This window comes from Epithele typhae (assembly GCF_022376455.1).
Source record: "Epithele typhae strain CBS 203.58 chromosome Unknown BXZ73scaffold_15, whole genome shotgun sequence".
Taxonomy (NCBI): domain Eukaryota; kingdom Fungi; phylum Basidiomycota; class Agaricomycetes; order Polyporales; family Epitheliaceae; genus Epithele; species Epithele typhae.
Genome location: NW_025954206.1, coordinates 46,468 through 62,875, shown reverse-complemented (window position 1 = coordinate 62,875; position 16,408 = coordinate 46,468). Strand labels below are relative to the sequence as shown.

At 58.8% G+C, this 16,408-nt stretch overlaps 5 protein-coding genes across 5 annotated transcripts; 3 read left to right on the top strand and 2 right to left on the bottom strand.

The window, feature by feature from the left end:
* Positions 1–1,122: 1,122 nt before the first annotated feature.
* On the top strand, positions 1,123–6,865 carry BXZ73DRAFT_99990 (P-loop containing nucleoside triphosphate hydrolase protein; the record flags this gene model as incomplete). Its single annotated transcript, XM_048028192.1, has 20 exons — positions 1,123–1,203; positions 1,257–1,343; positions 1,400–1,792; positions 1,840–1,936; positions 1,989–2,028; positions 2,083–2,199; positions 2,249–2,672; positions 2,724–2,802; positions 2,841–3,000; positions 3,061–3,407; positions 3,463–3,572; positions 3,630–4,949; positions 5,011–5,133; positions 5,186–5,261; positions 5,312–5,349; positions 5,403–5,835; positions 5,890–6,195; positions 6,250–6,369; positions 6,420–6,482; positions 6,540–6,865. 20 exons carry the CDS (start codon positions 1,123–1,125, stop codon positions 6,863–6,865), a joined length of 4,740 nt encoding a protein of 1,579 aa, XP_047879213.1.
* Positions 6,866–7,130: 265 nt separating this feature from the next.
* On the top strand, positions 7,131–7,423 carry BXZ73DRAFT_99989 (uncharacterized protein; the record flags this gene model as incomplete). The annotated part of the gene is made up of 2 exons (XM_048028191.1): positions 7,131–7,235; positions 7,355–7,423. 2 exons carry the CDS (start codon positions 7,131–7,133, stop codon positions 7,421–7,423), a joined length of 174 nt encoding a protein of 57 aa, XP_047879212.1.
* A 1,402-nt stretch (positions 7,424–8,825) lies between these two features.
* On the bottom strand, positions 8,826–9,269 carry BXZ73DRAFT_44794 (uncharacterized protein; the record flags this gene model as incomplete). Its single annotated transcript, XM_048019398.1, has 1 exon — positions 8,826–9,269. A coding segment is annotated over one exon (444 nt), but the record flags the coding sequence as incomplete, so codon positions are not given.
* Positions 9,270–10,605: 1,336 nt separating this feature from the next.
* Positions 10,606–11,884, top strand: BXZ73DRAFT_36405 (uncharacterized protein; the record flags this gene model as incomplete). The annotated part of the gene is given in 2 exon segments (XM_048017883.1): positions 10,606–11,560; positions 11,580–11,884. Coding segments are annotated over 2 exon segments (1,260 nt in total), but the record flags the coding sequence as incomplete, so codon positions are not given.
* A 757-nt stretch (positions 11,885–12,641) lies between these two features.
* On the bottom strand, positions 12,642–13,977 carry BXZ73DRAFT_76415 (WD40-repeat-containing domain protein; the record flags this gene model as incomplete). The annotated part of the gene is made up of 3 exons (XM_048022422.1): positions 12,642–12,897; positions 12,950–13,745; positions 13,800–13,977. The coding sequence occupies 3 exons, from the start codon at positions 13,975–13,977 to the stop codon at positions 12,642–12,644; spliced, it is 1,230 nt and encodes a 409-aa protein (XP_047879209.1).
* Positions 13,978–16,408: the final 2,431 nt, after the last annotated feature.

The window sequence follows — 16,408 nt, the reverse complement described above, 5'->3', positions numbered from 1 at the left end:
CCCGTGCTTTCCCTCTTCGACTTCGACTCCCTCTTCTTCTTCGTCGTTGTAGCACTCTTTGATGCTATCTTCTCATCGACGATATCCTCGTCGCCATCCTTTATGGATCCTCGAGATTCTCATACGGTATCATAAATCATTCGGATCGTAGTCCTCGTCCGAATACTCCGTCTTATACCTGTATCTGACGGAACCGTTTTTGAGTACCAAGACTACCCGTCGAAGATGTGATCCGCCTGGAAGCTGTTGAACACTTCTCAGCACCTCTGACATTAGACGTCGAGTCCTGTCATTCCGCTACCAAATATGTCGCCAACTCTCTTTCATCCGATACAGAAACTGCACATCCGGGACGAATTCTTCCTCCTCCCATAAGCACACGAAGGCGGAGGCCCTCGACACAAGCCACAGCGACTAGACCCGGGGGCTGTGGGCATGGAGTGCTGGAGGCGCATACCAGGGGAGACACATAGATTGAGACGTTCACTCACAGTGTGCGGGTGAGGCGGTGCTGCGCTCCCCGCATGGTCACTCTTCGTACAGCCGGAATCTCGCGAATCAACTACTAGGGTACTAGAGGGCAACGCCAAGAGAAGGAGAGGTGGAGGAGGCGGTGTCTTGAAGCTCGAGAGTATCATGTACCTAGCATTCAGCTCGTGCAGTTTTCCGATAGGCAGGGAGTCTGGCACTGCCTCGTGAGCTCATAGCACCAGCTAGGGCGGGTGAACTTTGAAGACGCCAAGCTGGGTGCAGAGGCCGAGGGCTGAGCGGAGAACAAGGATGCGACAAGGTGATGGCGGGTAAGCACGTGCCACGCGTCGCTGGCGCTGAAACCGTGGCGCTCTCCTGGGTTCTCCCCATCATCATCCGCTCTTCCTACCAACCAGGCTCCAGCACAGAGGTCTGGGCGCACCGCCACGATGCGGTTCGTCGGGCTCGTTGCCCGTCTCTCACGCCCAGAAGGCGAGAGCAATGATGGTGCAGTGACTTGGCAGAGGCGCAACAACATATTCCTTCCCCATCCGCCCTCGGCTGCATCTTCCTCTTCGACCACGACCACGAACCCTCACCGTTCACGAGTCACGACCCGCACTCCAGTGGGATACCCTCGCCCTCGCGACTATGCCGGGCTCGTCCCAGTTCGTGAGCCAGTTCTGGGCGCTCTGCGTCAAGAACTGGATCATTCTCTTCAAGCATCCTTTCGTGAGTGTCTCCCATCATTTGATCACGCGTGTACCTGCTGATCTCCGCACCAGCTTTCTCTTTTCCGCTGCCTCATAGGCCCTATTGGGATTGGGATCCTTCTCGCATACGCACCAAGCTTCATTTCAAAGCCCGATATCGTACGTATTTCCTTTGACTCTCTGTGCACTCTCACGCTGATCCCTCCGTTCTTCAGGGCGGCCTCGGGTCTATGGTCCCTATCCGCGCCCTCGCCGACGCCTTTGATGCCCGACGGATCTTGCTCTGGTCCGACGACACCAACTCTACTACCGCAGGTTTCACTGCAGATGACGTCGTCGCCCGCATGACCGCTGGTTTCTCCAGCAAACAGCTTGCCGCATTCCACAAGGTCACCACAGAAGAGATCGCAGGCCGGTGTATCGAGAACCCAAACGGAAAGTCTGGGTGCTTCGCAGCCGTCACCTTCGAACAGCTCCCCGCGCGCGGCAACAACCAGACCATCAACTACACGATCCGGGTCGACGACTCCACCGGCTTCATCGACGTCAAGGGGCACAACAGCGACTACGAAGTCAGAGTACTGCCTGTGCAGTGGGCTGTCGACAGTGTGAGTACGCTCTCGTCAACTTGATTGTTACGCTGACGTTCTTGCAGGCGATTATCGAGGTCCAAACGGGCACGAAGCCTCCCACCCCACTCGAGTGGCCATTTGTTTGGGATTTTGGGGGCGACGCCAGCGATTCTCGACTGAGTATGTGACAAGCGCACTCTCACCACAGCCCCGCTAACGTACATCGCACCAGACTTCCTCGGGATGGTCGGCTATCTTTTACAGTTTCCATTGTACGTATTCGCACCATCTGTATCGTCTGACGTGTCACTGACGGCGCGGCCTAGCTACATCTGTATCATCGGGATTGCGTACCATATTCCAGGAGCTGCCACAGCCGAGCGTACGGTGGGCCTGACTAGTCATATGAAGGCGATGGGATTGTCGGACACTGCCCGCGTCTTGTGAGCCATTTCCCTCCGCTCGTCAATCCGTAAACCGACTGGTTTCTAGGTCATGGCATTTCAGCCTGTCGCTCGCCTATCTCCCGGCATGGATCATCCTCTCCATCATCTGGAAGGTCAAGCTGTTCATTCTCACCAGCTATGGTTTCATCTTCGCCCTCTGCGTTCTTACCGGCCTCGCGACCGCCTCGTTTTCGATGTTCATTATGGCGCCCTTCGGGAAGTCTCCTTCACTCGCTGCGATCCTTGCGACGCTCTGCTGTCTTGTGCCAATCACGATCACTATGTTTTGGCCGAACATGGACTCCACCAACGCCGGCATCCTCACATTCTTCTTCCCGACCTTCTTCTTCGGCTGGACGTTTACCACAATCACGGACTTTGAGACCCTTCTCCTGCCAGCTTCCCTCACGACGCAGCCACAGCACGAGTTTCCACCTCCTACAATCCTCCCGATGTTGATTGCCGTAATCGTGCGCTCTCCCTTCTCCCTCCTTCGCACTCACCTGCTGACCAGTGACTAGATCTCGATATTCTTCTGGCCCATTGCCGGCGCTCTCATTGAGCGGTGGCGATTCGACCCCTGGAACCCGTTCGGGTCGCGTGCGCCGTTATGCGGTCGCCGCGCAAAGGACGAGAAGCCGCACGCACACCCTCCGGCACCGCGATCTCCATCCGTGGCCTCGAGAAGTCGTTCCAGTCGTCCGTGTTCAGGCGCAAGTCCGGGCTCGTCATGGCCGTGCAGGACCTCACGCTCGACATCCCGGAGCACGGCATCTTCGCGCTGCTCGGGCCCAACGGGTGCGTATCACCCATGCGCGGGTGGAGGTCGGGAGCTGATGCGCGATGTTTCTATTCCAGCGCGGGCAAGTCGACGCTCATGGCCGTCCTCGCGGGCCTCACCGGGCGCACGCGCGGGACGGTTCTCTACGGGGACGGCGTGCGCGAGCCCGCGCGCGGGAGCGTTGGTATCGTGCCGCAGAAGAACGTGCTCTTTGATGAGCTTTCGTGTCTGCAGACCCTCCAACTGTGGCGCGAGATCAAGACCGCAGGCAACGCGGGCGCGACGCGCGAGTCGGACGCGGACCTCGAGGGTCTCCTCCGCGACTGCGATCTGGCGGAGAAAATTCATTACCCATCGGGCAAGCTCAGCGGCGGACAGAAGCGGAAGCTCCAGCTCGCCATCGGGTTGGTGGGAGGATCGTCGAGTACGTTTTCCCGCGCCCGTGCGAGCTCATGCGTGCTGACTGGCCCTCCTTCCAGTTGTCTTGGTCGACGAAGCGACGTCCGGGGTCGATCCGATTTCGCGGCGCGCGATCTGGAAGACACTTGCCGCAGTGAAGGAGTCGAGAACGATTGTCTTCACGACGCACGTAAGTCGCCCAGGCAGATCGCGAGTGCGTGCGCAGGTTCTGACACGGCCTTCATAGTTTCTGGACGAGGCAGATTTGCTCGCCGACGACATCGCCGTGCTGGCTACCCCCGGAAAGCTCGTCGCACACGGCACCTCAATCTCGCTCAAATCGACTCGCGGCGAAGGCTACAAGCTGCGCGTCACTTTCGACGCGGAGACTGCCAAGACCGGGATCCCGGAGTCCGATGTTCTGCAGTTCGTGCAGCGCACGGCGCCGGCGGCCTATGCGACCACGACGGGGCCTCGGGAGCGTGTTTTCCACCTCAAAACTACGGACCTCCACGTCGTCAAGCACGTGCTGGAGGACGTCGACAAGGAGAAGACGCGCATGCAGATCTCTTCCTATTCGGTGTCGGCCGCGTCCATCGAAGACATCTTCTTGGAGCTGATGGACGCCGAGGACAAGAACGAGGATCCCGAGAACACTTCTAAGGACAACATCGCGGAGACTGGTGGCAGCGCCGAACGTCGAACCCACGAGAAAGTCGAGCTGACGACCGGTGTGCAGCGTTCCGTCTTCGGTCAAGCTCTCACGATCTGCTACAAGCGGCTGTTGATCCTCCGTCGCTCCTGGCTCGCACCTCTCCTTGCCCTTACCTTCGTCATCATCCCGTCCGTGATCCCGCTCAAGTTCCTTGAAACTGGCGGTAACACGTGCGACGTCGTCAGTCGCGACTTCAGCGGAAACTCGCTATATCTCACTACTTCGCCGCTCGAATACCTGTTTGGAGAAAATCCGGGTCCTTCGCTCTTCCCTCCAGACGCTCTCGCACCGCTCAACGTTTCCGGCGTGCTCACCAACACCTCGATCCCCTTCACCTCCAACGCCTCCTTCGTTGAGTACATCAGCCGCAACTTCACCAACATTTGGAGCCCCGGTCTCAGCATCGACCTCGACACTGGTGCCGCGCTCATTGCTTGGAGCGCCCACGAAGCCCTCTCGAGTGCCACGTTCTTGAACGCTGCCTCGAACCTCCTCCTCAATCACGCGCTCAACAGCACCGGGGCCGGTACGGGCTACGCCACTCCTCTGCTGATCACCCCAACCATTGGCAGCTTCGCATCGAAGGGCTTGGGCGACCTGACCCCCATTGTGTGGGCCGCGGTGTTCAGCGCGGCGATGGCCGTGTTCCCCGGGTTCTTCGCGCTGTACGTCGCGCGCGAGCGCCACTCGGAGGTGCAGGCGATGCATTTCTCGAACGGGCTGTCGAACCCGGCGGGGCTCTGGCTCGGGCATCTGATCTTCGACGCGATGACGACGACGTTTGCGGCGACGTTGCTCGTGGTCGTGTGGGCAGGAAAGTATGCGTTCTTCTTCCACGGCTTGGGCTACTTGGTGAGTGCGATTCCAGTGTGACTATAGTACGGTCGGGGGCTGACTTGCGCCGTGGATAAAGTGGCTCGTGATGATGCTGTACGGGATCGCGAGCATCCTATATGCGTACTTATTTACCCTGTACTTCAAGTCACCTCTCGGTGCATGGGCAGCGATTGCTGTCTGGCATGTTATTCTGTTCTTGGTAGGTGACTTTCAACTCATCAGTATGGTCTTGACTTAACGTTGTTCCACAGCTCTACACAATGGCCTACGTCTTAGCCCAGACGTACGGGGACGCCGTAGAGACACAGTCGTTGTACGCCGTGATTCGTGAGTATCACTTTCCTTCATGTCTGACTCGGAGCTGATTATTATCCCAGACTTCACGGTGGGCCTCGTCTCTCCCCTTCCGAGCCTCGTAAGTCTGTGTGCGATTCAAGATGCTTGCTCCCTGCTCACGTCCCATCACAGATTCGCTCCTCTTTCGTCGCCACCAATCTCTTCTCCATACTTTGCGTCGGTGAAGTGGTCACCGGACCCTCCCTCTACGGCAACATCATGCACTACGGCGGGCCTATCCTCTACCTCGTTCTTCAATCGTTCATCTACTTCGGCATACTCGTCTACGCGGACTCCTTCTCCCTCGTCCGCAGCACCCTCATCCGCCTCCGGACCAAGGGGCTCCGCGCACGTCGGAACTCGCCGACGTCCACGGAGAATGTCCGTCTTGCATCCGCGTCCGACACGGATGGCAACGACATCGCTCTCCGAGTGTGCAATGTGTCCAAGTCCTTCGGCGCTTTCAAAGCCGTTGAAGGCGTCAGCTTCGACGTCTCCAAGGACACCGTCTTCGCCCTCCTCGGTCCGAACGGCGCGGGGAAGACGACGACATTCAACATGATCCGTGAGTCTTCTCATCGTGGGCGCGCGTTCGCCGCGCTGACATGCTTACTCTTAGGGGGAGACATGACGCCCGACTGGGGCGAAATCTTTGTGAACGGGCACTCCGTCGTGGCGAACACCAAGGCCGCCCGCTTCTCGCTGGGTGTCTGTCCGCAGTTCTCGGCCATCGACGCGCAGCTTACCGTCCGCCAACACCTGCGCGTGTACGCGCGGCTCAAGGGTCTGCGGCGCGGCGCGCAGGTCGACGAGAACGTCGACGCGGTGATGCGCGTCATGGACCTGCATGTGTACGCTGACCGTCTGGCGAACAAGCTCTCGGGCGGGAACCAGCGGAAGCTCGCGCTGGCGATTGCGCTCATCGGTGGGCATCCATCTGACACACGTCTACTTGAACAAGGAATTGACCACTGCACAGGAAACCCATCGGTCGTGCTCGTCGACGAGTTCTCGACCGGGGTAGATGCGAAGATGAAGCGTGACATGTGGAGCACGCTCAAGCACGTCGCGCCCGGAAAGGCGTTCGTGATCACCACCCGTGCGTCTCTCATTCCACCTGTGGAGTCCTTCTGACGAGCCTGCTCCCAGACTCCATGGAGGAAGCCTCTACTCTCGCGAGCGACGTCGGCATCATCTCGCAGCGCTTGCTCGGTGAGTTTCTACCCACATCTCCTGTTTCACACTCCCGTCCTCATTGCTGCTGGACAGCTGTCGACTCAACCGATGCACTCATGGCTCGATACGCGCGATACCTGGTTCACTTCCCTGGCCGCACGCGCGAAGACGTCGTGCGCGCGCAAGAGGTGATGGCACGCATCCCTGGTGCGCGCCTCTGCGATGACGTCGCGACGCGCTTCGAGGTTCCCGTCGGGAACGCCGACGAGGGCGTGCCCTCGCTCGCCGTGCTTTTTGGCCTACTCGCGGACGCTGGCGTGGGTGAATACGCCGTGGAGGAGGCGAGCCTCGAGAGCGTATTCATGCAGGTCATCCGAGACAACGACAGGCCCAACGAACGGGATGAAAAGTTTGCCTGATGGGACATCTGTAACGGCTCGGTCATTATGCTAACGATATTCACCCGGCTCCACTATTGTATATCTCTCCCTACTTGTAACTATCAGTACAGCTACTTATCCCTCATACGTCATGCTTAAGTGTACCGTCCCGATGGCCTTCCTCTTCTCGCATACTAGACAAAGTCGGATTTTCAATGCACTAAGCTGGGACAATTGTCAACTCGTAGAGCGACGAGGGTGCCCCACTCGCACGCTCTCCTAGACCTAGCCCCCGTCTTCGACAATGTTCGTCGCCCCTCTCTCCGTGGTCTTCGTTGCGCTGTTCAACGCCCTCTCCCTCGCGGCCGCCGTGAAGCGCGTCAACGTCACACGCGACACGCGTTACGACGTCAGGGAGAACCCCTGAGGTTCAGCGGGCTCGAAAACCGACCACGGCATCGCTCTCAGTCGCGAGGTGAGCCGCGCACGGGATGCCTCAAACGCTTCGTATACTCGTTCGATCCGTAGTTCCCCAGCAACAGCAACAACGCCGACGACACCAACAACGGCTGCTCAGGATCCGATATGACGAGTTAGAACGATGGCAAGCGGGTGCAGGCGAGGATCGACAAGGTACGATATCGTCCCGCTGTTCCCAACGCTTGGAACGTCTCTTGGAAATACTCGCGCCTAGTGTCCCGGCTGCGTCGGCCCTGCACCGAGTGACGAGGACGACCATTTGACTCCTCAGGAGACTGGCAGTCTGTGGCCCTCGTACCTATGAACCTCGGGATGTACCATGACGTCCTGCTATGATTCAGTCGTCGCGGGACGATGATGTCACACGACTAGAATGAAGTCTTAACAATTGGGCGCGGAGTAGTGGTGCGGCGGGATTCTTCGTTCTTGGTCCGGCTCTGCGCGCAGCTGCGCGCAGCTGCTCGGGGTCTGACTCGGGCGTGGTTTGAGGCACGACGCCCAGCTTCTCCAGCTCGACCGTGGTCGCGACTTTGAGCGCGTCTGGCTTGACCTCGAAGCTATCGAACGGGGCGGTATGTGGGTCAACCAGTGACGCGTCTCCCGCGAGTCCGAGGACGGAGGCTCGCTGACACGCTGCAGCCAAGTTCTGGTCTGAGAATTGTTGAAGTTTAAACACCATCGATTGTTTGAGGATGGGGCATGGGGATGTATGAAGGAGAGAGGGAAAGAGAGCGGTCAGCGATGAGAGTCGTTGGACTCGGCCGCGCTAGCGGTTCGGGCCGCGGCGGCCGGCGTGCTTGAGCGCTTGAGCCTGAGTCTGCGCCCCCACCGTCCGTTGGAAGCCGGAGTTGCTGCGGCAACTGTTCGGTCGTCGTGGCCACGACACAGAAGGAGGCCACGGCCGCACTCAGCGCGCCCACCACTCCCAACACGCATGCTCGGGCCAATCGATAGACGTGAAGCGGGGTGGGGAGTTGAAAACTGAGCACAAGATACTTGACCGCGGAGTTACCGGCGAAAACAAGCCACGACCACGAGTGGAGAAAATACGACGATGCGATTGGGTACGTCGATCTCCTAGCACAATCGGCTTTAAGAAAGTGTCCACAGAAGAGGAGAACCCGATGGAGCCTGCAAAGCATATCACGAGGACCCATAAAGGATGGCGACGAGGATATCGTCGATGAGAAGATAGCATCAAAGAGTGCTACAACGACGAAGAAGAAGAGGGAGTCGAAGTCGAAGAGGGAAAGCACGGGGCGCGGGATGAGGGGGACAACTCCCAGGGTGATGTGGATTACGGGGATGAATATACGGACGACGAGGCAAAGCCGGAGCACGAATGACGAGACGATGAGCACGAAACCGAAACGGCTTCGATGTCAATGTGTCCGTTTGGACTTGACGGGTATTATGCATCGCTGGCGACGCACGATAGAATCTGAAATATGCAAGTTAACAAGCCTTGATCGTGGGTTGAAATCCGTGTCGTGACCACTCACCATAGCGTGCGGCGTGCCTAGCACCCCTTGCCCTTCACCGGGTTCACGTACCCCGCCACTCCCTCGTACGTGTACCCCAGCGACGCCACCGCCTTGTTCTTCTCGTTCAAGTTCGTCGTGTAGAAGTGGTCCGCCGCCGACTTCGAGTACATCCGGTACAGAGGCACGCTCCCGCACTTCGCGGTCGGATACACGTACGCCGCGACGCCCTCGCTCGCGAACCCGAGCTTCGACAACGCGTTGCTGCGCTCCGACGCGCTCGTGGTGTAAAAGTGGTCCGTGCCCTTCGAGCTGTAGAGCCGGTAGAGCGGAACCGCGCCGGCGACCTTGGCGTGGAAGACTTGAGCGGCCGTTCCCTCGTTGGCGTACCCGAGCGAGGCGACGGCGTGGTCGTGCTCCGATTTGGACGCCGTGTAGAAGTGGTCGGTGGCGGCCTTGCTGTAGGCGCGGTAGAGCGGCACAGTGCTGTCGCAGCACTCGGGGTGCGCGGGAGCAGTGGGCTGGAGAGGGTCATGTCAACTGAAGCCTGAAGCGATCGGAGAGAGGGTGATGAACGCACGTGAGGTCGAGCACTGCTGGTGTGGTGCACGCTGGTCGGGTGGGCGGAAGTGCGATGGACACTGCTCGGATGAGCGGAAGTGTGGTGGACACTGCTGGAATGCGGCTTAGCCGAGGTATGCGCGCTGCTGGAATGCGCGGAAGAGGAGGGAGGAATGCTAGAGTACGAGGAGTACGAGGAGTACGGCAAAGAAGTACTCAAGGGGTACTCGGAGGAGGGGAGCTCGCTGCCAGAGTACGGGTAAGAAGGAATCGCACTGCTGGAGTAGGGCTCGGAAGAGGGCTCGGACGAGGGGATTACGCTGGTGGAGTACTCGGAAGACGGGGGAGCACTGTCGGAGTACGGGGAAGAGGGAAGGGCATGAACGGAGAAAGCAAGGGCAGAAAGAACAAGGGCGACGAAGGAAGACTTCATGGCGGCGTGAAGGAGATGCTGGAGGAGGCTGGAGAGGCTGGAGAGGAGACTGAAGTAGCTGGCTGCCACTGAGTGAGGTCTCTGCGACTTGACGAGCCTTTTAACCAACGGTGAGACGCCAGAAGACGTGCATACCATTATCCGTGCCCTGGTTCAAAACCATTAATGATGTCTCTTGTATACTGCTAGAAGTGTGTCGGAGTGGCAAGCAGAAGAGAAGATATTGGAGCGTCAATTAACGAGACGGCAAGAATGCGCCGTACAGACGACGCAGTCTAAAACACTTCTGGTGTTCGGATTGACAGCTGATATGAAGTGACGAGACGCTTACTTTCACATCGTGGCGAGGCTGGTGAGGCCTTGAAGCTTGAGGAGCGGTACAGAATTCGCTGGCGGCCTGACTCAGCGAAACCCGGAGGTACTTACCTAATCAATCCATGTGATGCTCGTCGCGCCAAATTTGAACGCTCAAGCGCCCTCCCCTGCCCAATATCACAACTTCGTGCCAACGAACACGCTCGATATGGGTGACGCTGCAGTGGTGTGCAACGGCATGTCCACCGACAATGACACAAGTGTGGCCGGAGAAAACGCACGTCTGATGCGAGAAAACTCGGATTTACGCCAGGTTCAAGTCGCTTTTGTGTCAACGAAGAGCCCCTCATTCACATGTTGCTCACACAGAATTTGCTGTGCTTGCAGTCCACCGTTGCTACGCTTCTAGAGTCTCTTGGAGTATGCTTGTTATTGGCATCACTCCGATTTCATGACGTCGCTGAGTCTCGATCTTGTTGCAGCTATCACCGCGCTACACACCGTCGAGAGCCATTGACAACATCCCACCAGAGCTTCAGGTCAAGATATTCTCTGAGGTTTCTCGAAGGCCATGGCACGAGATGAATCCCTCCGTCTCTCAGTCAAGCGACAGCACATGGCTACGCGCCTTTCGGACGAAAATTTCGCTTCCTCTTATCTGCAGATCTACATGGTGGGCCGCGTCAAAGGTGCTCTACAAGGACGTTGTCATCCGACGTATGGGTCAGTTTTTACCTCTTGCAAGAACCATGTCTTTCGAACAACCACCAAGTTCCGACTTGCACCTCATGGTCAATAGCCTCCGCATGGACACGTGCATCGTCTTGCTCGAAGCCGTCGATGAATGCCGAGCCGCGCTCGCTACTATCCTCTCCCGATGTCCCAATCTTACCTCGATCACGCACCGCTCTCATCCTGCCTTTGACTTTGCCGACGCATTTCAGCATTCGGTCGCATTGACGGACAATGTGCTCAACCCAACTTGGTTCGTTTCCCCCAGTTCCACCGGAAACGTACTGCTGTCTGTAGTTGGATCACAGTTGACGCACCTGGACATCCATGCCGACCTCTCCAACTCAGCAAGTGTGCATGCGTTGCACGTGGTCCTGCAACACACACCTTGCCTCCGTGTACTAGTGGCGTGGAGATGGAACGCGGCACTCATCTCTGTAGTGATCAACTCTCACCTACGAGATGACGGTATTATTGAACCGCATCATGACTTTCATACTCTCATTCTCCCTTCGCTCCTCGATCTTCGTGTGGATTGTGGTACCATGTCCTTCCTCCCGCGTTTTATCGCCAAGTACTGGACACTACCGAGCCTCCAACAGCTCACCGTCGGAATCGGCGCCAATCCCATGGATCCGATGGAGATAGTCGAACGATTTGGCGCCGGTCTCCTTTTCCTCCAGTTCATCCCCGACACAGGAGATGCCTGCTTCACGCCGGATCAGCAGGACCGTGTCACCAGCACCTTGAGGCTTGGATTCGTATTGTCCTCTTCTTGAACATCTTGTCCTCCCCGCCCTCAAACCTGCCGCCATCGCCCAGCATCCCATACGCTCCCCGTCGCTCAAGTGGCTGGACATATGGACGGTCCTCCCCAAAGTGTTCTCGGACTACCCCACTCTCTCGTGGCAGACCGGGCTCCGGCCCCTTGTAGTATCCCCCACGGACAGCGCCGCACCCGTGCTCGCCTCAGTCCGCATCCTCGACGACTCAGATGCGTTCGACCTGGATTGGACGTCAGCGGCGAGGGCAGAGTGGCCGATGCTCTTCCACCCCCGCATGGTCCTTCAGCTCGGCGGGGAGGGCGAAGGCGGCCCGCAAAAGGCCGTCGTGCATCGGCTCCCCAATCACGTGTTGGTCCAGACGGAAGTCGCGTTAGTGCGGGACAGTACGATGGGGCGATTCAGAGATCTCCTCAGCGACCTGGTCCCGCAGGCGGCGTTGAACAGGATAGCATACGTCCCTGGAATTGACTGGGATGTTTACGTGCGGGCTTTGGAGAGGTTAGTAGGTGGTGGAGACGTCATCCATTCTAATGAACTCACGGTGTTGCGCAGCGAGGACGAGACAGAGTCCTCGTGGGAGAACGACGTGGGTGAGGATTACGACATCCCCGGAGAAACCGACCTTGGAAGGAACGACGAGGATGAGGACACTTGGGATGATGAAGAAGTTGCTCGCGATGCCGAGCTTCTGCGCCGGGCCCGGAATGGGGAGCTAGTGACATAATCGGTTGCTCCAAGGAATCTGTATCCGGCTTGAAAGTGCGCTGGGTCACCTTGAAAACGGATCCTACATGATACCGCATTACATGACGACCACATGACAGTGTACTTCACGTCGCTGATGCGCGGAATATCTTATTTACGAATCACTCATCGACGTGGAGGCCGTGTTCGGACCGTCAATCTAACGTGCGCGAGCGACTTTTGGAGAATACCCAATCCTATTATTGTCTATCCAGCCCTAGCACAGCACAGAAAGAAAGCAACGAGAAATCTATAGCTACACGCGTACAAGCAAGGAACGTCGCTCACGACTGCTCGAACGCCTCCACCCTCCACACCTTGATTACCCCTGCGCGATCACCACTGACCAGGCCGCCGCGGAACGGCGAGTCGATGCACGCGAGCGCGGTAATCGTGTCCTGGTGGCCCTTGAGCAGATTCTGCTGGTTGTGGTTGATGAGCGACAGCCGTTGTGGTGGACGGCTGTGTTGGCTTCCAGCCTGCGCGGTGACCCACGTCTCGATGTGCGAAGACGCGGTGCCTCCAGGCGCACGGATCGAGCTGCAAGCAAGTCTCTCAGCTGAGCAGCAACTTCGCCATCGTTCTTACATACCTATAGGTCGGCTTCTCACCCTCCGCATCTACGCCGCTGAGGATCACGGACTTCTCCGGCCGCCCGAGGTCCCAGTAGCGGAGTTTGCAGTCCTCGGACCCAGTGATGACGAACCCGCGTCCCGACGAGCGACCCGACTTGCTCTCGACGTCTGCGACGTGCGACCGGTGCACGACCGTGTGCCCCCCGAACTCGGATCCGGTCACGACGGCGCGCACATCCGGGAACGGCGGCATCGCCGCCTCGGCGAACATCGCCGCGTCCGCAGCGCCGCCCTCCTGCCGCGCACGCACGAGCGCAGCGATCGCCGCAGCGGGGCTGACCTCCGCCTCCCCGACGGCAACCTCGCGCGGCTCTTCCGCAGCGTCAGACGGGTTGACGACTGCGCGCGTCGAGAAGGCTTCGACGAGCGCCGACTTCTCGACGTCCCAGACCTCGAGGAGCGTGTGGGAGGCGATGTCCGACGCCGCCTTGGGCGTCTCGACCGCGACGACGACCCATTTTCCTTTGCCCTTGGTGGGGTGGACGACGCACTGGTGCACGCGCCCGAAGCGGCCCTCGAGCGCGACGCCGACGCGCCAGCTCTTGACGAGGATCCCGAAGCGGATGTCCCAGAGGGAGAGGACGCCGGTGGAGGTTCCAGCAATGACCCACGTCCGCTTGCGGTCAAGGCAGATACAGGTGATGGGCCCGTGGTGCCGCGCGTTCTCCATCCGCTGCAGGGGGCGCATCGTGCGGAGGTCGAGGATAGTGATGATGGAGTGCGTCGTTGCATATATCAGGTTGGACGCCGTTTCTGTAGCAAACAGTCAGTTTGCGTCTCCCCAAACGACTACCCCAGCACACTCACCAGTAGAGTAGTGCACCATGCTCGTGATATACTCTCCTGGCGTGTCCGTCCGATGCTCGCGCACGACCTGCAACTTGCTATACTTGGGCAGCGTCCCGCTCTGCGCAACATGCACGCGCACGACGTGGAGGCTCCCGTCGTCCGCCGCGCTCGCAAAGCAATGCGCGCCCTCGAGCATGCACACGCACTTGACGCGCGCGTGGTGCTGGGCCACGTCGGACGGATCGGTGTTCGGGTGGACTGCGTATGGTGGGCCGGTGGTATTTGAACGGACCGTGCTCGAACGGATGCCAGCAGAGAAGGATTGAACGAATGCACCATGCTCTCGTGACATTCACCCGACTTATGCGCCTGGATTCGTGCGATATCCTGCACGATTTCGACGAGCTAGTGACATGTACGAATTTTCTCTCCCGCAAGCTTCGGTCGCCGCGAGATTGAGACGCACTTGGGGAGAGGACAGGAAGCAGCCAGTGCGCGGCGCGCGGTCGATCATGTGCCGAGCTCCCTAACGTGCTTCATCGCAAGCGCGAATGTCACCACGAGCACGCGCAGGCCCGCTTCTCTGAGGCAATTCCAGTCGAGGAGTGGCTTTGGGCAGGAGAGAGGAAGCGCACCTGGATCGCGTCACTGCTTCTGAGCCGCAGTGCCATTGATGCCGTCCTTTTGAAGGTGGTTGGTGAATGAGGAGATGGCAAGACGGAGGAAAACAGTCGGGCGCGGCACGGCTGGTCATTGGGCGCTAGTAAGTTTTGCCTGCCGCCGGGCCAAGCGCGCGGCTGTTGACAACGGCTCCGCGACGCTCTTTCGGCCTCTCCCTCATCGTCAATTCCTGCCTTGAGGCTTGAGCACACCCCCATAGATGTTGCGCTCCCTCCTTCCCCGCCCGAAACCCTACAGCTGTTCATCTGAAACTCGGTGACAGTGTGTCTGTGAGCATCCCTTGGACCGCGCTCTCGGAATCGCTCGCCCCCTCCGCCCAGTACGCCCGCCCTCTTCGTCCCAGTTCCCCAACTACATTTTGTGAAGCCCTACGCTTACTTGAAGCTATTATTGGGAAGGGATGTGTAGACGGAGCCACTTTTGCCAAGGTTCGTTACCTCCTCTCCGTCTCGTTGTCTACAATTTTCTGCGTCCCTTCCCATGTCTACCTGCTCCATGTTCAAAGCGATCTTCTTGATGCAATTATATGCGCTTCAAGCGCACTTTTCTCCTCTTATCCTTCCGGCATGTCTTTCCCCGAGCCCGAGGGGTCGCAGTTGCTCCCACCACCCTCTCTCGCACCCTCCCCTGCCGTCATGTGAAACCCATGGCATGCGAGGTATCTCGAACAGCTTCCAGCGTGGGGACGCCGCCAATCCTTTCATCAGCTTTCCCTCTCCTCATCGTTCACTTGAGTCACCGTCGCCGCGTCGCCACCGGCTTGTCAGAACATCCCGGTGGTCGCAACTTTCTGCGCGGGTCGGAGCATTCTCGGGTTCTGCTATTTGGTCGTCTCACTTCTCAAGTCGTCTATCGCGCGTCATGTTCAGGCTGGTGAACTCCCCATCCTTCCACTCCCCTATACTCACGATGAGGCACCGCATATGCCGTGCGATCATTCGCGCGCTCCACGGTGCTTTATCTCGTGCAGGGCACCAGCCTCGTCCTCCGCGACGTCCTCACTACTCCCAGATTCACCCATAGCCGCGATTTCCATGCCTCCCGCTGCGGTTGCGCTACAGCGGCTGGCCTCCACGAGGTTGAGGTCGCCCATTCCGCCATGCCCTATCATCGACCCATATCTGCCCTTCGTGGCGCTCCCCGCGCCCGCCCTCCGCAGGCTAGCATCCTCCTAAGAGTCTACGATATCGCCCTCAGCTATGCCACCGTGACGCATCCGCTGACTCTTACCCACAGAAACCGTAACCCGCGTCAGCCAGCACGACGGACGCCATTACTCTGTCCGATCCCGCCCAGAGCGATCTCTGGGCAGCTTCCCTTTCACGATCCGCCTTCCTGCCCACACCTACACGCACTGCCCAATCGCATCGGCATGCGTGCGTGGACACGCTCCTTTCTATCATGGCGACCTCGTGACCCCTGCCGGAAAAAGCTGGATGTGTTTCTCCGCGCTGGGCAGCAGCAAGAGACTTACTCCCCGGATGTGGTGGTTCTCGTTGCTGGTTGGACGCGCCCAACACCGATCACTCTGCCGGCGCTGGCCGCATCTGGGCTGGCCTTGGGAGACATCCGTCGAGTTGCAGCTACCAATGGACGAATATAAACATCACCGGCGCCCCCACGGGTGCTCGTACAATCCCCCGTCAGTGGATATCGAGTGCGCATCAATCATCCGAGACGTTGCAGTCCCTGAAGTACACATGTTAACGTCTTCGCCTGCCGTGCGGGACTAACGTCTTCTGTGCACCGACAGCAGGGAACGCCAACGATGCTCAACTTTTTCTCTCTATATCTACACCCTGGAGGCGTCGAGCTCAACTCGGTTGGCCCTCCTCACCGCTCGAGGACCCGTATCCTCGTCCACAGGTGCGATTACATGGACTTTCAAGTGCGGGCATAAGGCTGACAAATACGCTCGCGACAGCCAAAGCTCATCGGCGTCTGGC